Source organism: Mauremys mutica, unplaced genomic scaffold (assembly GCF_020497125.1).
Source record: "Mauremys mutica isolate MM-2020 ecotype Southern unplaced genomic scaffold, ASM2049712v1 001260F_np12_obj, whole genome shotgun sequence".
NCBI lineage: Eukaryota > Metazoa > Chordata > Testudines > Geoemydidae > Mauremys > Mauremys mutica.
This window is the reverse complement of record NW_025423148.1, coordinates 23589-51246: the sequence shown is the minus strand read 5'-3', so window position 1 is coordinate 51246 and position 27658 is coordinate 23589. Positions and strand designations below refer to the sequence as shown.

At 70.3% G+C, this 27658-nt stretch overlaps 1 protein-coding gene across 1 annotated transcript; it reads right to left on the bottom strand.

Annotated features, from left to right (window-relative positions):
* Positions 1-718: 718 nt before the first annotated feature.
* LOC123357944 (IgGFc-binding protein-like) lies at positions 719-27292 on the bottom strand. Its single transcript, XM_045000815.1, has 42 exons — positions 26358-27292; positions 25988-26187; positions 25719-25863; positions 24899-25146; positions 24528-24676; positions 24081-24206; positions 22676-22814; positions 22016-22157; positions 20897-21093; positions 20623-20764; positions 19696-19812; positions 19313-19437; positions 19071-19216; positions 18705-18848; positions 18394-18489; positions 18127-18296; positions 17323-17528; positions 17092-17233; positions 15938-16185; positions 15595-15775; positions 15104-15218; positions 14446-14540; positions 13943-14119; positions 12897-13102; positions 12429-12573; positions 12056-12300; positions 11445-11609; positions 11090-11217; positions 9914-10185; positions 8317-8525; positions 8068-8212; positions 7638-7888; positions 7278-7407; positions 6768-6957; positions 6494-6655; positions 4619-4749; positions 3732-3931; positions 2701-2839; positions 2027-2176; positions 1826-1919; positions 1622-1674; positions 719-917 (listed from the first exon to the last, which is right to left on the bottom strand). Exons 1-42 carry the CDS (start codon positions 27112-27114, stop codon positions 868-870), a joined length of 7272 nt encoding a protein of 2423 aa, XP_044856750.1. The 5' UTR covers positions 27115-27292; the 3' UTR covers positions 719-867.
* Positions 27293-27658: the final 366 nt, after the last annotated feature.

Here is a 27658-nt window from a genome sequence, read left to right as displayed (position 1 = left end):
GACAAAGGGACCCCCCACCAGCCCCCCCTCCCCTCCCAGAGCTGGGGAGAGAACCCAGGAGTCCTGGCTCCCAGCCCCCCGTGCTCCAACCACCAGCCCCCACTCCCCTCCCAGAGCCGGAGAGAGAACCCAGGAGTCCTGGCTCCCAGCCCCCCCCCCCCCCCCCCGGCTCTGACCCACCAGCCCCCACTCCCCTCCCAGAGCCGGGGAGAGAACCCAGGAGTCCTGGCTCCCAGCCCCCCCTGCTCTGACCCACCAGCCCCCACTCCCCTCCCAGAGCCGGGGAAAGAAGCCAGGAGTCCTGGCTCCCGGCCCCCCCTGCTCTGACCCACCAGCCCCCACTCCCCTCCCAGAGCCGGGGAGAGAACCCAGGAGTCCTGGCTCCCGGCCCCCCCTGCTCTGACCCACCAGCCCCCACTCCCCTCCCAGAGCCGGGGAGAGAACCCAGGAGTCCTGGCTCCCAGCCCCCCCTGCTCTAACCCACCAGCCCCCACTCCCCTCCCAGAGCTGGGGAGAGAACCCAGGAGTCCTGGCTCCCGGCCCCCCCTGCTCTGACCCACCAGCCCCCACTCCCCCCAGGAGTCCGGGCTCCCAGTGGGGTGTCTGGAGAGGACGGGGGGGGGAGGGGGGGACACGGACAGACACCAGAATCAATCCCAGCTACTAGAAGTGTAAATTTATTCTCATTCCTAGAACAGGGCCCAGCCCGCAGGACAGACGGACGGGATGGGGTGACACCAGGGAAAGGACCCAGGAGTCCGGCCTCAGGAGGTGCCCGTCGCCACTGGGGTGCAATGTCCGGTGCCGGCAGCCCCCACGCCTGCCCCCCGTCACAGGGCTGAGCCGTCACGGGAGAGGGGCAGGGCCTCAGAACCGGGTGATGCGATCAGTGCCGGGGTTCACGGGGTCCCCCTGGCCTACAGGAGAGAGAGAGAAACAGTCACCGACAGACCCCTCGCCCGGCGCTGAGACGCGCCCACCTCTGGGGCGGGGCGGCCGGTTACCCAGGGACCCCTCGCCCGGCGCTGAGATGCAGCCACCTCTGGGGCGGGGCGGCCGGTTACCCAGGGACCCCTCGCCCGGCGCTGAGATGCAGCCACCTCTGGGGCGGGGCGGCCGGTTACCCAGGGACCCCTCGCCCGGCGCTGAGACGCGCCCACCTCTGGGGCGGGGCGGCCGGTTACCCAGGGACCCCTCGCCCGGCGCTGAGACGCGCCCACCTCTGGGGCGGGGCGGCCGGTTACCCAGGGACCCCTCGCCCGGCGCTGAGATGCAGCTACATCTGGGGCGGGGCGGCCGGTTACCCGGGGACCCCTCGCCCGGCGCTGAGATGCAGCCACCTCTGGGGCGGGGCGGACGGTTACCCAGGGACCCCTCGCCCGGCGCTGAGATGCAGCCACCTCTGGGGCGGGGCGGCCGGTTACCCGGGGACCCCTCGCCCGGCGCTGAGATGCAGCCACCTCTGGGGCGGGGCGGCCGGTTACCAGCCGTGTGGAACAGGTAGTGGTGGTGAATCCTGTTTCTGACGGGGCATGTCTGGGGGAGGCTAGGGGGGGCCGACTGGACCCCCATCTTTCCCGCGCATCCGTCTGACCCTCCACACACCCGGCCCCCGTCTCACCCAGGGCTGCCGTCACTGGGATGCTGCTCCTGCGTCCTCTGCGAGACGTCCGCCTGCGGGGGAGAGAGGGGACCCCACGGCGGGGTTAGGACCCATTTCCTGCCCCCCTAAGCCAGCCAGTCCCCGCCCTGGGGCCGGTGGGAGCCGGCGCCCCCCAGAGGGGACAGGCCCCTGCCCCATTCCCCCCCCCCCCCGGACGCTCACCGCTGTCTCCGTCGGCAGAGGCAGACGCCGGCGACGACCAGGACGATCAGCGCCAGGGGGACGAGGACGCCCACGAGGATGGCGGTGAGGTGACCTGCGGGCGGAGGGAAGACAGAGCTGAGCCGAGCCGGGGGGCGCCGGGGGGGCCAGGGAGCGTCTCCCCGGCCCCAGGGCGGGACGGTGCCAGGGCAGAGCCCCTACCTGGCGGGGCCGGGGCCTCCGGGGCCGCGTCGGCCGTCACCCGCTCGCAGAGCCCCCCCGCGTAGCCCTCGGCACAGTGGCACTCGTACCCGCCGGCCGCCTCCTGGCACCAGCCCTCGTTCTGGCAGGGGCTGCTGAGACACGGGCTGGCTGCGGAGACAGAGAGAGATGGGGGGGTTCGCTGCCAGCCCCCCCTGCTCTAACCACCACCCCCACTCCCCTCCCACCGCCGGGGAGAGAACCCAGGAGTCCTGGCTCCCAGCCCCCCCGCTCTAACCACCACCCCCACTCCCCCCGCAGAGCCGGGGAGAGAACCCAGGAGTCCTGGCTCCCAGCCCCCCCTGCTCTGACCCACCAGCCCCCACTCCCCTCCCAGAGCCGGGGAGAGAACCCAGGAGTCCTGGCTCCCAGCCCCCCCTGCTCCAACCCACCAGCCCCCACTCCCCTCCCACCGCCGGGGAGAGAACCCAGGAGTCCTGGCTCCCAGCCCCTCCCCACACTGTAAGCACCACCCCCCCAGTCCCATCCTATGATCTCCCCCTCGCAGCCAAGCACAGAGGCAGTCAATACATTGGCCACCGTGTGTCATGGCCCCTGCACAGCTGTGGGCCAGGGGAGATTCGCCAGCTCGGGAGGGAGGCGGCTGGGCTCCGGGCCCCCGGCTCCCCCCTCACCGCGGTAGCAGCCCTGGGTGTAGTTGGCGACGGCGCAGATCAGGGGCTCGACGCAGCCGGCCGGTTCGCAGCGCAGGGCCCCCGTCTCCAGGCAGGTGCAGCGCTGGGCGCAGTCAGCCGTCAGGAACGTGTCATTGATCTGATGGGGGGGGGGAGTCAGCAACTGCACGGAACCCAGGAGTCCTGGCTCCCAGCCCCCCCTGCTCTAACCCAGCAGCCCCCCTCCCCTCCCAGAGCCAGGGAGAGAACCCAGGAGTCCTGGCTCCCAGCCCCCCCTGCTCTGACCCACCAGCCCCCACTCCCCTCCCAGAGCCGGGGAGAGAACCCAGGAGTCCTGGCTCCCAGCCCCCCCTGCTCTAACCCACCAGCCCCCACTCCCCTCCCAGAGCCGGGGAGAGAACCCAGGAGTCCTGGCTCCCAGCCCCCCCTGCTCTAACCCACCAGCTCCCACTGCCCTCCCAGAGCCGGGGAGAGAACCCAGGAGTCCTGGCTCCCAGCCCCCCCTGCTCTAACCCACCAGCCCCCACTCCCTTCCCAGAGCCGGGGAGAGAACCCAGGAGTCCTGGCTCCCAGCCCCCCCTGCTCTAACCCACCAGCCCCAGCTCCCCTCCCAGAGCTAGGGAGAGAACCCAGGAGTCCTGGCTCCCAGCCCCCCCTGCTCTGACCCACCAGCCCCCGCTCCCCTCCCAGAGCCGGGGAGAGAACCCAGGAGTCCTGGCTCCCAGCCCCCCTGCTCTAACCCACCAGCCTCCACTCCCCTCCCAGAGCCGGGGAGAGAACCCAGGAGTCCTGGCTCCCAGCCCCCCCTGCTCTGACCCACCAGCCCCCACTCCCCTCCCAGAGCCGGGGAGAGAACCCAGGAGTCCTGGCTCCCAGCCCCCCCTGCTCTAACCAACCAGCCCCCACTCCCCTCCCAGAGCCGGGGAGAGAACCCAGGAGTCCTGGCTCCCAGCCCCCCCTGCTCCGACCCACCAGCCCCCACGCCCCTCCCAGCGCTGGGAGGGAACCCAGGCGTCCGGGCTCCGGCGCACCTGGTAGTAGTGGCCGTGCTGGGTGCAGCCGCACTGGCTGTAGGGGACGCTGTCGAGGCCGCTGAGGACGTAGCCGGGGTCGCTGGCGCAGCCCTCCAGGCAGGGGGCGTCGCAGGACGCGGGCGCGGCCAGGTGGGCGCAGCTGGCGGGACAGGCCGTCATGCAGGGCTGGTAGGTGGTGTGGGCCGGGCAGGCCAGAGCTGGGGGGAGAGACGCCGATCAGGGGGGGCTGCGGGTCGGGAGTGAGGGGCCCCGGCCGGGCCGGGGGCTGCGGGTCGGGAGTGAGGGGCACCGGCCGGGCCGGGGGCTGCGGGTCGGGAGTGAGGGGCACCGGCCGGGCCGGGGGCTGCGGGTCGGGTGTGGGGGGCGCCGGCCGGGCCGGGGGCTGCGGGTCGGGAGTGAGGGGCGCCGGCCAGGCCGGGGGCTGCGGGTCGGGAGTGAGGGGCACCGGCCGGGCCGGGGGCTGCGGGTCGGGAGTGAGGGGCGCCGGCCGAGCAGGGGGCTGTGGGTCGGGAGCGAGGGGCACCGGCAGGGACGGGGGCTGCGGGTCGGGAGTGAGGGGCGCCGGCAGGGCCGGGGGCTGCGGGTCGGGAGTGGGGGGCGCCGGCCGGGCCGGGGGCTGCGGGTTGGGAGTGAGGGGCGCCGGCCGGGCCGGGGGCTGCGGGTCGGGAGTGGGGGGCGCCGGCCGGGCCGGGGGCTGCGGGTCGGGAGTGAGGGGCACCGGCCGGGCCGGGGGCTGCGGGTTGGGAGTGAGGGGTGCCGGCCGGGCCGGGGGGCTGCGGGTCGGGAGTGAGGGGCACCGGCCGGGCCGGGGGCTGCGGGTCGGGAGTGGGGGGCGCCGGCCGGGCCGGGGGCTGCGGGTCGGGAGTGAGGGGCACCGGCCGTACCACAGCCCGTGGCCTCCCTCCAGCCGGGCAGCGCCAGCCCCAGGCCCTGGCAGCTCTGGACGTAGACGCTGAAACTGTCGCACAGAAGCTCCGAGTTGTTGTACACGGCGCAGACGTCGTAGACGCAGTTCCTGCGCGGGGCGGGGAGGGGGGTTAGAGACAACACAACACAACCCCCCCATAACACAACACAACCCCCCACTGTGACACGACAGCCCCGGTGCTACTCAATATCCCCACACCCCACAACACCCCCAGAATGTGGCACAACCCCCCACCTCCCAAATAGCTCTGCCCAGCACAACACCCCCCAGGGCAGGGCAGGAACACAGAGAGCTACACACACACACCCAGCGGGACACACACACAGAGACACACACACACCCACACACAGTCCCAGCAGGACACACACACACACACACACAGTCGCACACACACAGCAGGACACGCACACACACACACACACAGTCGCACACACACAGCAGGACACGCACACACAGACCCAGCAGGACACACACACACACACACACACACACAGTCACACACACACAGCAGGACACACACACACAGACCCAGCAGGACACACACACCCAGCAGGACACACACACACACACACACAGACCCAGCAGGGGACACACACCCAGCAGGACACACACACACACACACACAGTCGCACACACACAGCAGGACACGCACACACAGACCCAGCAGGACACACACACACACACACACACACACACAGTCACACACACACAGCAGGACACACACACACAGACCCAGCAGGACACACACACCCAGCAGGACACACACACACACACACACAGACCCAGCAGGGGACACACACACACAGCAGGACACACACACACACACACACAGACCCAGCAGGACACACACACACACACACCCAGCAGGACACACACACACACACACACACACACACACAGTCGCACACACACAGCAGGAGACACACACACACACAGACCCAGCAGGACACACACACCCAGCAGGACACACACACACACACACACAGACCCAGAAGGACACACACACACAGTCGCACACACACCCAGCAGGACACACACACACACACACACAGACCCAGCAGGACACACACACACACACCCAGCAGGACACACACACACACACACACAGTCGCACACACCCAGCAGGACACACACACACACACACAGACCCAGCAGGACACACACACACACACACCCAGCAGGACACACACACACACACACACAGACCCAGCAGGACACACACACAGACACGCACAGACCCAGCAGGACACACACACACACACACACACCCCCAGCAGGACACACACACAGACACGCACAGACACAGACCCAGCAGGACACACACACACACACACAGACCCAGCGTGACACACACACAGAGTCGCACACACACACAGCAGGACACACACACACACACAGACCCAGCAGGACACACACACACACACACATAGACCCAGCAGGCCACACACACACACACACACACACACACACACACACACACACACACACACACACAGAGTCGCACACACACAGCAGGACACACAGACCCAGCAGGACACACACACCCAGCAGGACACACACACACACCCAGAAGGACACACACACACACAGTCGCACACACACCCAGCAGGACACACACACACACACCCAGCAGGACACACACACACACACACACACACTCGCACACACACAGCAGGACACACAGACCCAGCAGGACACACACACCCAGCAGGACACACACACACACACACACCCCCAGCAGGACACACACACACACACACACACACACAGACCCAGCAGGACACACACACAGTCGCACACACACACACGCCCCCCGGGCGCGGGTACCCACTCCTGGAAGGGGCCGGGGCCCAGCTCGCCGTGGCAGGCCTGGAAGGGTCCTTGGGGGTCGCCGAGGGCCCCGCAGAGCCGCGTCCCGTTCACCGACGCCAGCTGGGCCGGGGTGCACTGAGCCTCGAACCCCGACTCCGGGGGGGCCTCCGGCGCCGCTCGCCTGGGGGGGGGACACACCGTCAGAGACCCACGGACGGGGGGAGGAGAGACACCCACTCCCGGGGGCAGGGCAGAGACCCACTCCCGGGGGCCCCACGTGCCGGGGGTCTCACCTGGCCCGGGGGGGCTCCGGCAGGCCCAGCGCCCGGCCCCAGGGGGCACTGAGGGCCCAGCTCTCCCCGAACACGGTGGGGCTGCGGGTCTGGCTGCCGTCCGGCTTGGTGTATTCGTTGTCCCGGCGCCCGTCGTAATTCCCGCACAGCCCCCCGACGTGGGTCCGGAACGTGGCCGGGAGCACGATCTCTGGGGGGGGGGGCAGATCAGTACAGACACAGCCCCCCCTCCCCGAAACCAGGCCCCCTGGCCGCCCCCCCGAGCCAGCCAGTCCCCACCCTGGGGCCAGGGGGGAGCCGGTGCCCGCTAGAGGGGACAGGCCCCTGCCCCATTCCCTGCCCCCCTGAGCCAGCCAGTCCCCGACCTGGGGCCGGGTGGGAGCCGGCGCCCCCCAGAGGGGACAGGCCTCTGCCCCATTCCCCGCCCCCCCGAGCCAGCCAGTCCCTGCCCTGGGGCTGGGGGGGAGCCGGCGCCCCCCAGAGGGGACAGGCCCCCATCTCCCATCTTACCTGAGTGGTCCCGGCCATCGAAAGAGACCGAGAGGCCGAAGTCCGTCTGCAGAAAGAGGCTGCGTCCCCTCTGCGTAATACTGAGCCCCTCCGTGGGCTGGAACGGGGGGATCACCCGCAGCCCGTTCACCTGGGGGCGGCACAGAATGGAGAGAAGATCTGGTAACCCGGGGACCCCTCGCCCGGCGCTGAGATGCAGCCACCTCTGGGGCGGGGCGGCCGGTTACCCAGGGACCCCTCGCCCGGCGCTGAGATGCGCCCACCTCTGGGGCGGGGCGGCCGGTTACACAGGGACCCCTCGCCCGGCACTGGGATGCGCCCACCTCTGGGGCGGGGCGGCCGGCTCTCCGGGGTGCTCACCGCCAGCTTGCAGCCCTCCATCATGGTGACCCGGTGGCCGTACACCGAGACGTAGACCTCGCGCAGGAAGGAGACCCGGTGGCGGGCGACCCAGCGCCGGTTGCGGCCCGAGACGCTCAGCGGGGGCAGGGCCGGGGGCAGGGTGGGCAGGGTGGCCGTCAGGGCGTAGGTGGCCCGGCCCTGGAAGTGGTAGACGTAGCGGTCGAAGGTGCGGTAGTGGGGGTCGCCGGAGATGGTGCACGCGTGGAATTCTGGGAGAAGGGCGAGGGGGGGGTGGGGGGGGGCTTCGGGGTGTCCCCCATCAGCCTGCGCTCCCCACCCCCCTCCCCACTGCCCGGATCTCCCCAAATCCCCCCCACCCCCCTCCCCACTGCCCGGATCTCCCCAAATCCCCCCCAGGCTGCACTCCCCCCCCCCACCCGTCACTCACCGGTGGGTTGGCAGTAGCGGACCCCGGCGCGGCTGAGGCTGCAGCGGGACCCGGCCGGGCACTGGAACAGCTGGCAGGAGGCGCTACCGTTCGCCAGGCAGGCGCAGCGTTCGCGGCAGTCGCTGCTCAGCCAGGCGTCCCCGGCCTGGAAAAGCAGACGCAGGGGGGGTCACATCCCGCCTCCCGCTCCCCCCGGATCCGCGCAGCATCCCCGCCGCCCCCCCCCCCCCGCCCGCCCGCCGCACTCACGCTATGGTAGCCCTGCCGGTCATCCAGGCACCCGCACTCCCCCATGGCCACGCAGGTCTCGTCGCTGAGCACGTAGCCGCGGTCGCAGGCGCAGCCGTCCACGCAGGCCGCGGGGCTCGGGCAGCTGGCCGGGGCGTAGAGGTCGGAGCAGGTGGCCGGGCAGGGCGGGGCGCACTCGGTGTAGTGGCTGCGCGGGGGGCACGGCAGGGCTGGAGGAGGGAGAGACACAAGAAAGTCGGTTTCGGGGGGGTTCCTTTCACGAAGTTTTTTTTTGTCCTCCTGGGAATTTCCGTAGTTTTTTTAAACAAGATTAAAGTCGGGGAATTTTTAAGGCCCAAAAACTTTGTGATGCTAGTTCAACTCTAGAAATATCTATGGAAAGAACGAAGGGAATTCCTGGCCCGAAAACCTCGGTTCGACACTAGTTAAACTAGGGAGAAAAATATAGCAATTTCCAGCCCCAAAATCTTGGTGACGCTGGTTAAACGATGGGAAAAAATACAGCAATTTCCAGCCCCAAAAAACTTGGTGACGCTGGTTAAACGATGGGAAAAAATACAGCAATTCTCAGCCCCCACCCCCCAAAAAAGCTTTGTGATGCTAGTTAAATTATAGAGATTTCTATGGGAAAAAAAAGAAGGGAATTTCTGGCCAGAAAAATCTCGGTCCAACGCTAGTTAAACTATGGAAAACAATAAGACAATTCTCAGCCCCGAAAAACTTTGTGAGGCTACAGAAATATCTATGGGAAAAAACTAAGGACATTCCTGGCCAGAGAACCTCGGTTTGACACTAGTTAAACTATGGGAAAGAATAAGACAATTCTCAGCCCCTCAAAAACTTTGTGACGCTGGTTAAACTATAGACATTTCTAGGGAAAAACGAAGGAAATTTCTGGCCAGAAAACCTCGGTTCGATGCTAGTTAAACTATGGAAAAAAACGAAGGCAATTTCCAGCCAAAAAAACTTTGTGACGCTACAGAAATATCTCTGGGCAAAATCACTAAGGACATTCCCAGCCCAAACCGTTTTGTTGTCCTGGTTACACGAAGGAAAATCCCAGGCATCGAGATGTGAACGTGGCTAATCGGGACGCGCGAAGGAAGGTTCCCAGACAAAACCACGTCGCGCCGCTGCAGGATCGAATGGAAAAGAAACGAAATTCCCAGATGAAAACTGGAGCAGAATTGGCTAAAAATTCACCAGCCCAACAAACTGGCTTTCGTGAACGTGGCTAAAAATCTTTGCGGGAATGGCTGAAACGCTACGGAAGTTCCCGGAGCACCTGGGAGGGGCCTGGCTGGAAAAGAAAGGACAGTCCCGGACCAAAACAAAAAACGTTGTGAGTCTAGGAAAAACGGACGGTGATTTTTCAAGGGCGAAAACGAACCACCGAACCCAAAAGCCGAGGTCGTGAATTTGGCGGAAGTTAAGCAGAAGTGGAGGAAGTCTGAACCGCCAAGGAACTTAGCCGATAATAGTGAATCTAGCTTTAAAAAAAAAAAAACAACTAAGGAAATTCCCAAGCAAAAAACGTGGTGAATCCGGCTGCAAACTCGGGAAATTGGCCGAGCTGGACGCCTGCAGGGGCTCTTACGGCAGAACGTGCTGTTTCTCCAGGAGAGGCCGGCCAGGCCCTGGCTCTTGCAGGCTTCGGCGTAGGCCTGGAGGATGTCGCAGAGGGTGGAGGCCATGCCCTGGTATTCGCACATGTCGAAGAGGCAGCTCTGGACGAAGGGCTGGGGGTCCAGGAGCCCGTGGCAGGCCTGGTATTTGGGGGAGAGGATCTCCCGGCACAGGGCGAGGAAGCGCTCCTTCTCCTGCGGGCTGCAGCGGGGGGCCAGGTCCTCGCGGTTGTCCGGCTGGCAGCTGGCAGCGGGGACAACGCGGGTGAGTGGGGACGGGGTGCAAAGCAATCACTCCCCCTCCCCAGTGAATGGTTTGAACCAGGCTCCACCCCCGCGCCCAGGGAATGGTTTAAACCACTCCCCCTCCAGTCAATGGTCTAACCCTTCCCCCCTCCCAGTCAATGGTCCAGCCCATCCATCCCCAATCAATGGTCTAGTCCACCCCCCCCCAGATTAGTGAATGGTCCAACCCAGGCCCCTGCACCTCATCCCCCTTCAATGGCCCAGCCCAGGCTCCCCCCCTGCAGTCCATGGTCCAGCCCATCCATCCTCAGTCAATGGTGTAATCCACCATCCCCCCACACCAGTGAATGGTCCAGCCCAGGTCCCGCTCCCCGCCACCAATTAATGGTTTGAGGCAGGTACCTTCCCCCCCCCCCCCGCACCATGGTCAATGGTCTGGTCCAGACCCCCTCCCCGACACCAGTCAGTGGCTCAGCTCAGGCCCCCCTTGCAATCAATGGTCCATCCCATCCACCCCAAGGCAATGGTCTAGTCCATCCCCCCACACCAGTGAATGGTCCAACCCAGGCCCCCAACACAGACAGGCAATGGTTCGGTGTAGGGACCTCCCCTGGCACGGCCAATGGTCCGGCCCATGCCCCCTCCCAGATACCAGTCAATGGTCCAGCCCAGGGCTCCCCCTCCCGTAGTCAATGGCCCAGCCCAGGGTCCCCCTGCACTGAATGGTCCAGCCCAGGCTCCACCTCCCACAGTCAATGGTCCAACCCAGCCCCCCTCCCACAGTGAATGGTCCAGCCCACACCCCCTCCCAGATACTTTTAATGGCCCAGCCCAGGGCTCCCCCTCCGCAGTCAATGGTCCAGCCCAGGCGCCCCCCCCCCCGCCAGTGGCCCGCCCCTCACCCCGGGTCGGGGTCGCCGGGCGCCCGCCAGCTGTTGCCGAAGTCGGTGGCGTTGGCGGCCGGGCGGCCGCTGGGCAGGGCCAGGTCGTCCTGGCTCCGGTTGTTGTAATTCCCACACATGCCGCAGACCTGGGGGGGGGGGGGAGGGGACAGAGGTCAGGGGTCAGAGTGACCGGGGGGGGTCAAGGGTCAGTCCCACCCCCACTGGGTTACGGGTCATAGGGGGCAAGGGTCAGCAGACGGCTGGGGTCCGGCACCAGGCCATGAGGGCGGGGCCAGGCCATGAGGGCGTGGCCAGGCCTCTGGGGGCGGGGCCAGGCATGGGGCTCCGCCCACGGGGGCGGGGCCAGGCTCACCTGGCCGAAGTAGACGCCGGCGAGCTGGATTTCCAGGTGCTGGTTCCCGTCGAAGCGGACGAGCAGCCCGGCCCGGCTCCGCAGCTCCGTGTAGACGCCGCTGGTGCTGACGGAGACGCCGGGGACCCGGCCCAGCACCGGGGTGCGGACCCGCTCCCCGTCCACCTGCGGGACAGCCGGGGTCACAGGGTCACGGGAGCCCCTCCCTCGAAACAGCCCCCCTCCCCCTCCCCATGCAGCCGAGATGCGCCCACCTCTGGGGCGGGGCGGCCGGTGACCCGGGGACCCCTCGCCCAGCGCTGAGATGCAGCCACCTCTGGGGCGGGGCGGCCGGTGACCCAGGGACCCCTCGCCCGGCGCTGAGATGCGCCCACCTCTGGGGCGGGGCGGCCGGTTACCCAGGGACCCCTCGCCCGGCGCTGAGATGCGGCCACCTCTGGGGCGGGGCGGCCGGTGACCCAGGGACCCCTCACCCAGCGCTGAGATGTGCCCACCTCTGGGGCGGGGCGGCCGGTGACCCAGGGACCCCTCTTCCACCCGCCCTCTTCCCCTGCCCCCACCAGCTCCCCACTCCCTGACCCGCTTTCCCTACCCCCCTCCCCGCCTCTCACCAGCACCCGTCGGTTCTTCATGAGCGTGAAGCGGGCCCCGCCGATCTCCACGTGCACCAGGCGCAGGTAGGAGGCCTCGGGCCGGCCCCGCTCCTCGTTCTTGCCCGTGACGTTGAAGGGCTCCAGGCGCCCGTCCCCGCGGCACACGGTCACCAGGGTGTAGGTGCAGGTGCCCAGGAAGGTCACCATGGCCCCATCGAAGGTGAAGTAGTGAGGGTCCCCGGCCACGTGGCAGGAGGCCACCCCTGGGGGAGACAAGAGCTGGGGTGAGACAGGCGTGTCGAGATGCGCCCACCTCTGGGGCGGGGCGGCCGGTTACCCGGGGACCCCTCGCCCGGCGCTGAGATGCGCCCAGCTCTGGGGTGGCACCTACCTGTGTCCTGGCAGCCCAGCAGCCCGTCCTCCAGCCGACACTGCTGCACGGGGCTGCAGCTCCAGGGCTCACAGCTGATGTTGTTGGCGCTGGAGCAGGTGCAGCGTTCGGTGCAGTTCTGGTTTGCCATCCAGCTCTCGCCCACCTGGGGGAGCGGGGACCCCAGTGAGCAGCTGGGGAGAGAACCCAGGAGTCCTGGCTCACAGCCCCCCCCCGCTCTGACCCACCAGCCCTCACTCCCCTCCCAGAGCCGGGGAGAGAACCCAGGAGTCCTGGCTCCCAGCCCCCCCTGCTCTAACCCACCAGCCCCCACTCCCCTCCCAGAGCCGGGGAGAGAACCCAGGAGTCCTGGCTCCCAGCCCCCCCTGCTCTAACCACCAGCCCCCACTCCCCTCCCAGAGCCAGGGAGAGAACCCAGGAGTCCTGGCTCCCTGCCCCCCCTGCTCTAACCACTACCCCACCCCTCACCGGGTGGTACCGCCCGTCCGTGTCGCTGCAGCCGCACTGGCTCAGGGGGACGCAGGTCTCCCCGCTGAGGACGTAGCCGTCGTTGCAGGCGCAGGCTTCCACGCAGGGCAGGGCCGGGCAGCTGTTGGGCGCCCCCGGGTCGGTGCAGCTGGACGGGCAGGGACTGGCACAGGGGGTGTAGGTGCTGCCAGGGGGGCAGATCAAGGCTGTGGGGGAGAAGAGACACGGGGCTGAGACGTGGACCCCTCGCCCGGCGCTGAGACGCGGCCACCTCTGGGGCGGGGCGGCCGGTTACCCGGGGACCCCTCGCCCGGCGCTGAGATGCAGCCACCTCTGGGGCGGGGCGGCTGATTACCCGGGGACCCCTCACCCGGCGCTGTGATGCGCCCACCTCTGGGGCGGGGCGGCCGGTGACCCAGGGACCCCTCGCCCGGCACTGAGACGCAGCCACCTCTGGGGCGGGGCGGCCGGTTACCCAGGGACCCCTCGCCCGGCGCTGAGATGCAGCCGCCTCTGGGGCGGGGCGGCCGGTGACCCGGGGACCCCTCGCCCGGCGCTGAGATGCAGCCACCTCTGGGGCGGGGCGGCCGGTGACCCAGGGACCCCTCGCCCGGCGCTGAGATGCGGCCACCTCTGGGGCGGGGCGGCCGGTTACCCAGAGACCCCTCGCCCGGCGCTGAGATGCGGCCACCTCTGGGGCGGGGCGGCCGGTTACCCGGGGACCCCTCGCCCGGCGCTGAGATGCAGCCACCTCTGGGGCAGGGCGGCCGGTTACCCAGGGACCCCTCGCCCGGCGCTGAGATGCGCCCACCTCTGGGGCGGGGCGGCCGGTTACCCAGGGACCCCTCGCCTGGCGCTGAGATGCAGCCACCTCTGGGGCGGGGCAGCCGGTGCCCTGGGATATAGCCAGGACCTGCCCACAAAGTTTTTGATCTGGGAATTGAACCCAGGAGTCCTGGCTCCCAGGCCCCCCGTGCTCTGACCCACTAGCCCCCACTCCCCTCCCAGCGCCGGGGGGAGAACCCAGGCGTCCGGGCGTTGCTTACGGCACAGGCTGCTGTTCCTCCAGGCGAGGGGGAGCCCGGCCTGGGCGCAGCGGTCGGCGTAGGACTGCAGGGCGTAGCAGAGGGCGGTCGTCTCGCCCCCGGTGCCGCACAGGTCGTAGCGGCAGCTCTTGAAGGAATCCGCGGGGGGCACGGCCCCATGGCAGGGGGCGAAGGGGCCTGGGAACGAGAGAGGCCGACGGGGCGTGAGCAAGGGAACCGCACCCCTCAGCCACCATGTCCCAGAGCAGGGCAGAGAACCCAGGAGTCCTGGCTCCCAGCCCCCCCTGCTCTGACCCACCGGCCCCCACTCCCGTCCCAGAGCCAGGGAGAGAACCCAGGAGTCCTGGCTCCCAGCCCCCCTGCTCTGACCCCCCAGCCCCCACACCCCTCCCAGAGCCAGGGAGAGAACCCAGGAGTCCTGGCTCCCAGCCCCCCTGCTCTGACCCACCAGCCCCCACTCCCCTCCCAGAGTCCTGACCCCCAGACCCTCCCCGGACTCTCACCCTGGGGGTCCGTCAGGGCTCCACAGCTAGTCGGCTTCTGAGCTTCCAGGTCGATCTCTGGGTCACATTCGCCCGGATCCCCAGAGTTGGTGCAGCTGGGGCACGAGAGGAAAGTCAGTGCCAGGCAAACCCCCCCCCCAGGGTCACCCCTCCACAGAGACACCTCCTCTGGGCTGCAGAGAGAACCCAGGAGTCCTGGCTCCCAGCCCCCCTGCTCTAACCACCAGCCCCCACTCCCCTCCCAGAGCCGGGGAGAGAACCCAGGAGTCCTGGCTCCCAGCCCCCCCTGCTCTAACCACCAGCCCCCACTCCCCTCCCAGAGCCAGGGAGAGAACCCAGGAGTCCTGGCTCCCAGCCCCCCTGCTCTAACCACCAGCCCCCACTCCCCTCCCAGAGCCAGGGAGAGAACCCAGGAGTCCTGGCTCCCAGCCCCCCCTGCTCTGACCCACCAGCCCCCACTCCCCTCCCAGAGCCAGGGAGAGAACCCAGGAGTCCTGGCTCCCAGCCCACCTGCTCTAACCCACCAGCCCCCGCTCCCCTCCCAGAGCCGGGGTGAGAACCCAGGAGTCCTGGCTCCCAGGCCCCCCTGCTCTGACCCACCAGCCCCGACTCCCTTCCCAGAGCTGGGGAGAGAACCCAGGAGTCCTGCCGCACTCACCCGGGGCTGCTGGCACCCGGCACTGCCCAGCTCTCGCCCAGGCGGTCGGCGTCGGTGTCGGCCGAGGTGCCGTTGGGCATGAGGTTGTCGTCGGAGCTCTGCCCGTTGTAGTTCCCTGGAAGGGGAGGTGGGATGGAGGAGTGAGGCCGGGATGGGACCCAGGCATCCGGGGACCAGGGGACTCAGGTGTCCAAGCAGGACAGGGGGTACCAGGGGACCCAGGTGTCCGGAGACTATGGGACCCAGGCGTCCGAGCAGAACAGTGGGCAGCAGGGGACCCAGGCATCCGAGCGGGACGGGGGCACCAGGGGACCCAGGTGTCCGGGGACTTTGGGACCCAGGTGTCCGAGCGGGACGGGGGCAGCAGGGGACCCAGGCGTCCGAGCGGGACGGGGGGCACCAGGGGACCCCGGCGTCCGGGGACGATGGGACCCAGGCGTCCGAGCGGGACGGGGGGCACCAGGGGACCCCGGCGTCCGGGCCGCACTCACCGCAGAGCCCGCAGAGGCGCCCGGCGTAGGACGACGGCGCCAGAACCTCGACCCGCTGGCTCCCGTCGTAGCGAACCCGCAGCCCGAAGTCCGTCTGCAGCAGAGCGTAGCCACCGCTGAGCCGCACCTCGAGCCGGCCCCCGGCCAGGGCCACCGGCAGGGTCACCCGCTGCCCGTCCACCTGCGGGGAGAGAGGGGGGAGTGAGGGGCACCGGCAGGGCTGGGGGGGGCTGCGGGTCGGGAGTGAGGGGCACCGGCAGGGCTGGGGGGGGCTGCGGGTCGGGAGTGAGGGGCACCGGCAGGGCTGGGGGGGGGATGTGGGGCGGGACTGGGGGGGACTCACCATCACTCGGCGCCCCTTGAGCAGCGCCACCCGGTGGCCGAACACCTCCACAGCCACGGCGCGGACGTAGGAGACCCGGGTGCTGGCCCCCCGGTGCTCGTTGGCGGCCTCCACGGAGAAGCCGGGGAGCCCGGCGCTGGCGTTGCAGGTCCGTGTCAGGGTGTAGCTGCAGGTGCCCATGAAGTGGAAGAGCCGCCCGTCGAAGGTGGTGTAGTGGGGGTCCCCCGCCGCCACGCAGCCCCCCCAGCCTGCGGGGAGCAGCCGTTACACGCAGCCGCCGCGGCCCCCGCCCCAGAGGTGGCTGCATCTCAGCGCCGGGCGAGGGGTCCCTGGGTCACCGGCCGCCCTGCCCCAGAGGTGGTCACGTCTCAGCGCCGGGCGAGGGGTCCCCGGGTAACCGGCCACCCCGCCCCAGAGGTGGCTGCATCTCAGTGCCAGGCGAGGGGTCCCTGGGTCACCGGCCGCCCTGCCGCAGAGGTGGCTGCATCTCAGCGCCGGGCGAGGGGTCCCTGGGTCACCGGCCGCCCCGCCCCAGAGGTGGCTGCATCTCAGCGCCGGGCGAGGGGTCCCCGGGTCACCGGCCGCCCTGCCCCAGAGGTGGCTGCATCTCAGCGCCGGGCGAGGGGTCCCTGGGTAACCGGCTGCCCCGCCCCAGAGGTGGCTGCATCTCAGCGCCGGGCGAGGGGTCCCCAGGTCACCGGCTGCCCCGCCCCAGAGGTGGGCGCATCTCAGCACCGGGCGAGGGGTCCCGGAGTAACCGGCCGCCCCGCCCCAGAGGTGGCTGCATCTCAGCGCCGGGCGAGGGGTCCCGGAGTAACCGGCCGCCCCGCCCCAGAGGTGGGCGCATCTCAGCGCCGGGCGAGGGGTCCCCGGGTAACCGGCCGCCCCGCCCCAGAGGTGGGCACATCTCAGCGCCGGGCGAGGGGTCCCCGGGTCACCGGCCGCCCCGCCCCAGAGGTGGGCGCGTCTCAGCGCCGGGCGAGGGATCCCTGGGTAACCGGCCGCCCCGCCCCAGAGGTGGCTGCATCTCAGTGCTGGGCGAGGGGTCCCTGGGTAACCGGCCGCCCCGCCCCAGAGGTGGGCGCGTCTCAGCGCCGGGCGAGGGGTCCCCGGGTAACCGGCCGCCCCGCCCCAGAGGTGGGCGCATTTCTCACCGGTGGGGTAACAGCCGTACTCGCCCTCCCGCCGCTGGCACAGCTCCTGGGGCTGGCACCGGGCTGGCTGGCACCGGATGTCGTCCTGGCCCTGGCAGGTGCATCTCTCGCTACACGCCGCGTTGTACCAGCCCTCGCCGAGCTGGGAGGAGAGCGAAGTCACGGGGAGGCCGGCGACGGGGCGCAGATCCGTCCGTCCCCCCCACCCACCCCCAGCCCCCCGGCACTCACCGGGTGGTAGTCGCCGCCGGGCCCTGTGCACCCGCACCGGCTCGCTGCCACGCACTCCTCCCCGCTCAGCACGAAGCCCGGGAGACACTCGCACCCCTCCACGCAGCGCTGGGCCGGGCACTCGACGGGCTCCACGGCCGGGCTGCAGGTGGGGGGGCACGGCTGGGCGCACAGGGCGTAGGAGCTGTTCGCCGGGCACGCCAGAGCTGTGGGGCACAGAGAGCCGTGTGACGATGGGGGCAGGACTCCTGGGTTCTCTCCCCGGCTCTGGGAGGGGAGGGGAGGGGGGGCTGGTGGGTTAGAGCAGGGGGGGCTGGGAGCCAGGACTCCTGGGTTCTCTGCCCGGCTCTGGGAGAGCAGTGGGGGCGGGGGGGGTAGAGCAGGCGGGCTGGGAGTCAGGACTCCTGGGTTCTCTCCCCGGCTCTGGGAGGGGAGTGAGGGCTGGTGGGTTAGAGCAGGGGGGGCTGGGAGCCAGGACTCCTGGGTTCTCTGCCCGGCTCTGGGAGAGCAGTGGGGGCTGGTGGGTTAGAGCAGGGGGGGCTGGGAGCCAGGACTCCTGGGTTCTCTCCCCGGCTCTGGGAGGGGAGTGAGGGCTGGTGGGTTAGCGCAGGGGGGCCTGGGAGCCCGGACGCCTGGGTTCTCTCCCCGGCTCTGGGAGGTCAGTGGGGACTGGTGGGTTAGCGCAGGGGGGGCTGGGAGCCCGGACGCCTGGGTTCTCTCCCCGGCTCTGGGAGGTCAGTGGGGACTGGTGGGTTAGCGCAGCGGGGGGCTGAGAGCCCGGACGCCTGGGTTCTGGCTACTCACGGCAGAGCTGGGGGCCCCTCCAGGGGTGCACGGGGGCGCCGGCGGCCTGGCAGGCGGCCGTGTAGGCCTGGAGCTGGGCGCAGAGGGTCTCTTGCAGCCCCTGGTACTGGCACATGTCGAAGAGGCAGTTCTCCAAATAGGGGGTGGGGGGGAGCAGTTTGTGACAGTCCCTGTGGGGCGGGGGGGGCAGAGAGTCAGTACAGCTCCCCCCCCAGCACAGAGCCCCCCCAGCACCCTGCTCCCCCGCGGCACGGAGCCCCCCCTTACCTGAAAGGCCCCTGGGGGTCGCGGAGCCGGTCGCAGCTGGTCGTTATTTCACCGCCCGGGGTGCAGACGGGCTTGTCCGAGACGTCGGGTCGGCACCTGGAGGGGGGGGGGTGAGACCCCAGCATCTATCACAGCCCCCCCCCGGCAGGGCTGGGTTCCCCGCCCCCGCCCTCCCCCTCCGGCTCTCCCCCCTGCCACGCCGCCCCCCCTGCCCGGGGGGGGTCCCTCCAAAGGCCCCGGATTCCCGCCGTGGCGGGTAGTTCCGCCGGCCTCGCCCCGGCCAGCGGCCAGCAGGGGGCAGCGGGACTCACTGCGGGTCCTCGTCGTCGGGGGTTTGCCAGCTGTTCCCCAGCGCGGCCCCGTCGGCGGCCGGCCGCCCGTCCGGCGTCAGGGCGTCGTTGTCGGGCTGCCCGTCGTAGTTCCCGCAGAGCCCGCACAGGAGGCCGGAGTAGGAGCTGGGGCGGGGGGGGGAGATGGCAGTGAGGGGGGGGGGGCTGCGGGTGGGGAGTGAGGGGCACCCCAGAGCTGGGGGGGGGGCTGCGGGTCGGGAGTGAGGGGCACCCCAGAGCTGGGGGGGGGCTGCGGGTCGGGAGTGAGGGGCACCCCAGAGCTGGGGGGGCTGCGGGTCGGGAGTGAGGGGCACCCCAGAGCTGAGGGGGGGGGAGCCCGGCTCTCACCTGGGGGCCCGGATCTCCAGGTAGTGGGTCCCGTCCCAGCGCAGGGCCAGGCCGAACGAGGTCTCCACGGCCACGTACTGGCCGCTGAGGGCCACGGAGGCGTCCCGGGTGGGCCTGGCCGGCAGCGTCACCCGCGTCCCGTTGATCTGGGGGGGAGACGGGGAGGAAGGGTGGGTGGATGGGGGGGGGCAGGGCGGGTGGATAACTGGGGGGGGGGTTGTGGGGGTCCGGGGGGGTCTCACCAGGACGCGCCGGCCCTTCCGCAGGGTGAGGCCGGCCCCCGGCAGGCGGACGTGCACCGCGCGCAGGTAGGAGACGCCCCGGCGGCCCCGCGCCTCGTTCTTGCCCTCGACGCTGAACCAGGGCCCTGTGGGGAGAGCGGGGTGAGCGGGGGGGGGCTGACGCGAAGGGGAGCCCCCTGCCCCGCAGCCCAGCGGGGGGGCCCCCCCTGAACAGGCTGGTGGGAGATCGGCCGCGTATCCCACCGCTGCCACCAGCAGAGATTGTGGCCCGCGGACGTTGCACCTCCCGGTCACTCCCGTTGGCGAACGAGCCTGTGGGTGAAAACGAGACCCGCCCCCCGCCCCCCCGGGCGCCCCCCCGGGGCCGCCCCCCCGGCCCGTACCCGTGTAGTTGCCGCAGGGCTGGGCTAGGGTGTAGGTGCAGGTGCCCATGAAGTCGAGCCGGCGGCCGTCGAAGGTCTGGTAGTGGGGGTCCCCGGAGACGTAGCAGGGGGCGCTGGCTGCAGGGGGAGAGAACCGGGGGGTCGGTTGTGGGTGGAAGGGGGGGGGGCGGGTGGGGGTGATGGGCTTAGAGATCCTGGGGGGGGTCAATGGAGGGTCGGGGCAGATCTATGGGGCAGGTGTTACCTGTGGGGCAGGGGCAGAGGCTGGGGGGGGGATCAATGCGGTGGGCATTACTGGTGGGGCAGGGGGAATCTATGGGGCAAGCGTTAGCTGTGGGGCGGGGGCTGGGGGGATCTATGGGGTGGGCATTACTGGTGGGGCAGGGGGAATCTATGGGGCGAGCGTTAGCTGTGGGGCAGGGGCTGGGGGGGATCTATGGGGTGGGCATTACTGGTGGAGCAGGGGGAATCTATGGGGCGAGCGTTCGCTGTGGGGCAGGGGCTGGGGGGCTACAATGGGTTGGGCATTACTGGTGGGGCAGGGGGAATCTATGGGGCGAGCGTTCGCTGTGGGGCGGGGGCTGGGGGGGATCTGTGGGATGGGCATTACTGGTGGGGCAGGGGGAATCTATGGGGCGAGCGTTAGCTGTGGGGCGGGGGCTGGGAGGATCTATGGGGTGGGCATTACTGGTGGGGCAGGGGGAATCTATGGGGCGAGCGTTAGCTGTGGGGCAGGGGCTGGGGGGGATCTATGGGGTGGGCATTACTGGTGGGGCAGGGGGAATCTATGGGGCGAGCGTTATCTGTGAGGCGGGGGCTGGGGGGGATCTATGGGGTGGGCATTACTGGTGGGGCAGGGGGAATCTATGGGGCGAGCGTTCGCTGTGGGGCGGGGGCTGGGGGGGGGATCTGTGGGGCGGGCGTTACCTGTGGGGTGGCAGCCGTACAGGCCATTGTGCAGCCCGCAGGTCTCCGTGGGGCGGCACTGCCAGGCTTGGCAGTGGGTCCGGTTGCCCCCCTCGCAGCGGCAGCGCGACCCACAGCCCGGCCCGAAGAACTCCTCGCCCAGCTGCAGGGGAGAGCGGGACGGGGCGAGTCACCGGAGACCCCCCGAAATCCCCCCGAGAGACCCCCCGAAATCCCCCCACCCCTCCGTGACCCCCGATTCCGCCCCCCCCCGAACCCAAGCGCCCCCCCTTACCTCGTGGTACCCCCCGGCGTAGCTGCAGCCGCAGCCCCCCTGGGGGACGCAGCCCCCCCCGCTGAGCAGGAAGCCGGGGTCACAGGAGCACCCCTCCAGGCAGGGGCCCTGGCAGCCCCTCACCCCGGCCTCGGGGCAGGCGGCCGGGCAGGGGGGCCCGCAGGGCTCGTAATGGCTGTGGGTGGGGCAGAGCATGGCTGTGGGGGGGGGAAGAGAGAGGAGTAAATACCCCAGCCCCTCCCCGCCCCACCTCCTGCCCCACGGCGCCCCCGCCGAGCCCCCCGCCCCACCTCCCGCCCCACGGCGCCCCCCGCCCCACCTCCCGCCCCACGGCGCCCCCCGCCGAGCCCCCTGCCCCACCTCCCGCCCCACGGCGCCCCCCGCCGAGCCCCCGCCCCACCTCCCGCCCCACGGCGCCCCCCGCCGAGCCCCCCCGTCCCGCCTCCCGCCCCACAGCGCCCCCCGCCGAGCCCCCCGCCCCACCTCCCCCCCCACGGCGCCCCGCCGAGCCCCCACGTCCCGCCTCCTGCCCCACGGCGCCCCCCGCCGAGTCCCCCATCCCCCCTCCTGCCCCACGGCGCCCCCCGCCGAGCCCCCCGCCCCACCTCCTGCCCCACGGCGCCCCCCGCCAAGACCCCTGTCCCGCCTCCTGCCCCACGGCACCCCCTGCCGAGCCCCTGCCCCACCTCCTGCCCCACGGCGCCCCCCGCCGAGTCCCCCATCCCACCTCCTGCCCCACGGCGCCCCCCGCCGAGCCCCCCGCCCCCCCGCCTGCCCCACGGCGCCCCCCGCCAAGACCCCTGTCCCGCCTCCTGCCCCACGGCACCCCCTGCCGAGCCCCTGCCCCACCTCCCGCCCCATGGCGCCCCCCGCCGTGCCCCCCGCCCCACCTCCCACCCCACGGCGCCCCCTGCCGAGCCCCCCATCCCGCCTCCTGCCCCATGGCGCCCCTTGCCGAGCCCCCGCCCCACGGCATCCCCTGCCAAGTCCCCCCCTGCCCCCCAATGCCCCCTGCAGAGCCCCCTGCCCCACGGTGCCCCCCACCCTCTGCAGCACAGCGCCCCCTGCTGGGCCCCCGCCCCCCCTCCCGAGACCCCAGCCCCCCCCGGCCCCACTCACGGCAGAGGGTCTGGTTGCGCCAGGGGCCCAGGCTGACGCTGTGGGTCTGGCACTGGGCCCCGTAGCTGCCCAGGGCGGAGCAGAGCTGGCGCCGGTCGCCCCCCAGGGCGCAGAGATCGAACACGCAGTCCCGGAAGAAGGTCTGGGGGGGAGGGGGGTTATTGGGGGGCCCCCATGGACACCCCCCCCCGGGTCCAGCGCTCTGGGGCAGGGCGTGGGGGAGGCGTGGCAGGGAACCCCCCGTGCCAGCCCCCCATGAGCCCCTGGTGAACCCCCAGCCCCCACGGGCCCCCCAATCCCCACCCATCCCCCCCCACCCCCATAGCCCCCCATGGTCCCCTGACCCCCCCCATCCCCACCCAGCCCCCTCACCCCCATAGCCCCCCGTGGTCCCCCCACCCCGACCCAGCCCCCTCACCCCCATAGCCCCCCGTGGTCCCCCCATCCCCACCCAGCCCCCTCACCCCCATAGCCCCCCATGACCTCCCCGACCCCCCCCATCCCCACCCAGCCCCCTCACCCCCATAGCCCCCCGTGGTCCCCCCACCCCCACCCAGCCCCCTCACCCCCATAGCCCCCCATGACCTCCCCGACCCCCACCCAGCCCCTCCCACCCCCATGGCCCCCCCGCCCCCCAGCTCCCCGCCCCCCCCCACTCACCATGGGGCTCAGCTGGCCGTGGCAGGGGGCGAAGGGCCCGTCGGGGGCCAGCAGGATCCCGCAGGCCCCGGGCCCCTCGTAGTCCAGCCGCGCGTCCGCGGGGCACTGGGGGGGGCCGGGGGGGCCGGTCGGGGTGCAGCTGGGGGGGGGGGAAGCAGAGAGGTGAGGGGGGCAGGAGTCTGCTGGGGGTGGGCTGGAGGGGGGAGTCGCTCTCTTGCGGGGGGTGGAGGTGTAGGGGGGTTGGGGGCACTGAGGTAGCTGGGGGGGTGGAGGGTTTGGGGGGTGTAGGGGGCAGTGGGGGGATGGGAGATGGGGGCAGTAGGGGGCAGGTGGGTGGTTTGGGGGGTGTAGGGGGCAGGTGGGGGAGAGGAGATGGGGGGCAGTGGGGGGCGTGTGGGAGGTTTGGGGGTGGAGGGGGCCGTGGGGGGATGGGAGATGGGGGACAGTAGGGGGCAGGTGGGTGGTTTGGGGGGTGTAGGGGGCAGTGGGGGGATGGGAGATGGGGGGCAGTGGGGGGCGTGTGGGAGGTTTGGGGGGTGTAGGGGGCAGTGGGAGGATGTGAGAAGGGGGACAGTAGGGCGCAGGAGGGATGTTTGGGGGGGTGTAGGGGGCAGTGGGGTGATGGTAGATGGGGGGCAGTGGGGGGCGTGTGGGCGGTTTGGGGGGTGTAGGGGGCAGTGGGGGGGATGGGAGATGGGGGCAGTAGGGGGCAGGTGGGTGGTTTGGGGGGGTGTAGGGGGCAGTGGGGGGATAGTAGATGGGGGTCAGTGGGGGGCGTGTGGGAGGTTTGGGGGTGGAGGGGGCAGTGGGGGGAAGTGAGATGGGGGACAGTAGTGGGCAGGTGGGTGGTTTGGGGGGGTGTAGGGGGCAGTGGGGGGATAGGAGATGGGGGGCAGTGGGGGGCGTGTGTGGGAGGTTTGGGGGTGGAGGGGGCAGTGGGGGGATGGGAGATGGGGGACAGTAGGGGGCAGGTGGGTGGTTTGGGGGGGTGTAGGGGGCAGTGGGGGGATGGGAGATGGGGGACAGTAGGGGGCAGGTGGGAGGTTTGGGGGGTGGAGGGGGCAGTGGGGGGATGGGAGATGGGGGACAGTAGGGGGCAGGTGGGAGGTTTGGGGGGTGGAGGGGGCAGTGGGGGGATGGGAGATGGGGGGAAGTGGGGGGCGGGTGGGAGGTTTGGGGGGTATTGGGGGCCGTGGGGGGATGGGAGATGGGGGCAGTGGGGGGCGGGTGGGAGGTTTGGGGGGTGTAGGGGGCAGTGGGGGGATGGGAGATGGGGGACAGTCGGGGGCAGGTGGGAGGTATGAGGGGGTGTAGGGGGCAGTGGGGGGACGGGAGATGGGGGGCAGCCGTGGGGACATGTGGGGTTCGGGGGGGCTGTGGACGGGCACAAGGGGGTGTCACTCACTTCCCGACGCCCCAGCTGTCCCCGAACTCCCCGGCCGAGCCGGCCGCGGCCCCCGCCGGGGTCCGGAAGTCGTCGCCGGGGTCCCCGTTGTAGTCACCGCAGAGCCCGCACAGGGCACCCCGATACCTGGCATCAGAGGGGGACGGAGACGTAACCCCCTTCCCCCCGTAACCCCCCCACTCCCCATTCCTCTACCCCAGAGCCATGGCCCACCCCGTTCCCCCATAACCCCCCAGCTCCCCCCTCCACCCCACCTGCCCCCCAACAGCCCCCCCCACCGGTACCCTCCCCCCCCATGCCCCACTTCCGGGCTTTCATCCGAGCCCACTAACCCCTTCCAGGACCCTCCTCAACCCCTGGGACCCCCAACTGCCATAGCCCCCTCCCGACCCACACGAGCACCAAGCCCTCTGGCCCCATAACCCCTCCCCCCCTCCCCATACTCACTGCTGGCCGACCCGGACCTCGGCGTAATGGTTCCCGTCGTACCGGACGACCAGCCCGAAATCCGTCCGGACCTCGGCGAACGCCCCGGACAGACGGACGGACACGCCGGGGGCGGGGACCGCGGGGAGGGTCACCTGGGAGCCGTTCACCTGCAAACGCCGGGGGTTAGACAGAGACCCCCCACCCCCGGCCTGGTGCTGGGATGCAGCCACCTCTGGGGTGAGGCGGCTGCCTGCAGCACAGCGCCCCCTAGTGCCCCCGCTCCCTGCCCCACAGCGCCGCCCTGGGGCCAGCCCCACCTGCCAGGGGAGAGCGCCCCCTGCTGAGCCCCCCGCCCCGCTCCCTGCCCCCCAGCGCCCCGGGCTCCGTACCTGCACCACGCGGTTCTTGAGCAGGCCGACGGTGGCCCCGGGCAGCTCCAGGACCACGGCCCGGACGTAGGAGACGGTGCTGTGGCCGTGCCGGTGCTCGCTGGCGGCGCGGACGGCGAAGGGGGCCGGGGCCAGGCTGGCGTTGCAGGGCTGGGCCAGCACGTAGGTGCAGGTGCCCTGGAAATCGAACTTCCTCTTGTCGAAGGTGGTGTAGTGGGGGTCGCCCGACGCCACGCAGGTCGCGGAGTCTGGGGGCAGCCAGGGCTAAGCACCAGGCCCCATTCCCCGCCCAGAGCCGGGGAGAGAACCCAGGTGTCCGGGCTCCCAGCCCCCCCTGCTCTGACCCACCAGCCCCCACTCCTCTCACAGAGCCGGGGAGAGAACCCAGGAGTCCGGGCTCCCAGCCCCCCCTGCTCTACCCACCAGCCCCCACTCCCCTCCCGGAGCCAGGGAGAGAACCCAGGAGTCCAGGCTCCCAGCCCCCCCTTCTCTGACCCACCAGCCCCCACTCCTCTCCCAGAGCCGGGGAGAGAACCCAGGAGTCCGGGCTCCCAGCCCCCCCTGCTCTAACCCACCAGCCCCCTCTCCCCTCCCAGAGCCAGGGAGAGAACCCAGGTGTCCGGGCTCCCAGCCCCGCCCCCCTGCTCTGACCCACCAGCCCCCACTCCTCTCCCAGAGCCGGGGAGAGAACCCAGGAGTCCGGGCTCCCAGCCCCCCCTGCTCTAACCCACCAGCCCCCTCTCCCCTCCCAGAGCCGGGGAGAGAACCCAGGAGTCCTGGCTCCCAGCCCTCCCACTATGGGGGTCCCCCAATAACCCACCTATTGGGAAGCACCCCTGCACCCCGTCCCCATGGCTGACGCAGTGCTCGTTGGGTCGGCAGCTGGCATCAGAGCAGCGGGTGTTGTTGTTAGAGAGACACTGGCAGATCTCCTGGCAGCCGTCAGCGTAGATCACCTCACCAGGCTAGGGACAAACAGACACAGGTGAGAGAACCCAGGAGTCCGGGCTCCCAGCCCCCCCTGTTCTAACGCACCAGCCCCCATTTCCCTCCCAGAGCCGGGGAGAGAACCCAGGCGTCCGGGCTGACCTGGAGGTAGGTGTGGTTGTAGAAACAGCCGCAGTCGGCGGTGGGGACGCAGCGCTCCCCGCTCAGCAGGTGCCCTGGGTCGCACTGGCAGCTCGGCTGGCAGGGCAGGTCGCAGCTCGGCTGGGGGTCGTCGCAGCGCGGGGGGCAGGCTGGGCCGCAGGCCTCATAGTGGGCGTTCGGGGGGCATGGGAAGGAGGTGCCTGTGGGGGGGAGCGTCCGGTCAAACCACCACCCAATGGGCCCGGCCCCAGGGGCCTCTGGGGGGCAGGGAGTTAGGGGGTCTGTCCCCACGGAGCCACCTGCCCCGGGGATCCGGGGACATGGCGGGAGGGGAAGATCCCAGCCACCTCCACATCCATGGGTGACGCACCTGGCAGAGTTGATGAGGTCACAGAGGGGGCTGGAGACCCAGAAGTGGGGGCAGAGCCAGTTGCTATGGGGCTGGTTGTCGTGGTTCCACTGGGGGTGGAGCCACTTGCTACGGTGGAGGTTGCCGTGGTGCCACTGGGGGCAGAGCTGGTTGCTACAGTGGTGGTTGCCGTGGTGTCAGTGGGCACAGAGCCGGTTGCTACGGTGGTGGTTGCCGTGGTGCCAGTGGGGACGGAGCCGGTTGCTATGGTGGTGGTTGCCGTGGTCCCAGTGGGCACGGAGCCAGTTCCTATGGTGGTGGTTGCTGTGGTGCCACTGGGGGCGGAGCCAGTTGCTACGGTGGTCGTTGCCATGGTACCAGTTGGGGCGGAGCCGGTAGCTATGGTTGTGGTTGCCGTGGTGCCAGTTGGGGCGGTGCCGGTTCCTATGGTGGTGGTTGCCGTGGTGCCACTGGGGGCAGAGCCGGTTGCTATGGTGGTGGTTGCCGTGGTGCCAGTGGGCACAGAGCTGGTTGCTACAGTGGTGGTTGCCGTGGTACCAGTTGGGGCGGAGCCGGTAGTTACAGTGGTGGTTGCCGTGGTGCCAGTGGGCACGAAGCCAGTTGCTACGGTGGTGGTTGCTATGGTACCAGTTGGGGCGGAGCCAGTTGCTACGGTGGTGGTTGCCGTGGTACCAGTGGGCACAGAGCCGGTTGCTACGGTGGTGGTTGCCGTGGTGCCAGTGGGGGCGGAGCCGGTAGCTACGGTGGTGGTTGCCATGGTGCCAGTGGGGGCGGAGCCGGTAGCTACGGTGGTGGTTGCCGTGGTGCCAGTGGGGGCGGAGCCGGTAGCTACGGTGGTGGTTGCCGTGGTGCCAGTGGGGTCGGTGCCGGTTCCTATGGTGGTGGTTGCCGTGGTGCCAGTGGGCACGGAGCTGGTTGCTATGGTGGTGGTTGCCGTGGTGCCAGTGGGGGCAGAGCCGGTAGCTACGGTGGTGGTTGCCGTGGTGCCAGTGGGGGCGGAGCCGGTAGCTACGGTGGTGGTTGCCGTGGTGCCAGTGGGGTCAGTGCCAATTCCTATGGTGGTGGTTGCCGTGGTGCCAGTGGGCACGGAGCTGGTTGCTACGGTGGTGGTTGCCGTGGTGCCAGTGGGGGCAGAGCCGGTAGCTATGGTGGTGGTTGCCGTGTTACCAGTTGGGACGGAGCCGGTAGCTACGGTGGTGGTTGCCATGGTACCAGTTGGGGTGGAGCCAGTAGCTACAGTGGTGGTTGCCATGGTACCAGTTGGGGTGGAGCCAGTAGCTATGGTGGTGGTTGCCGTGGTG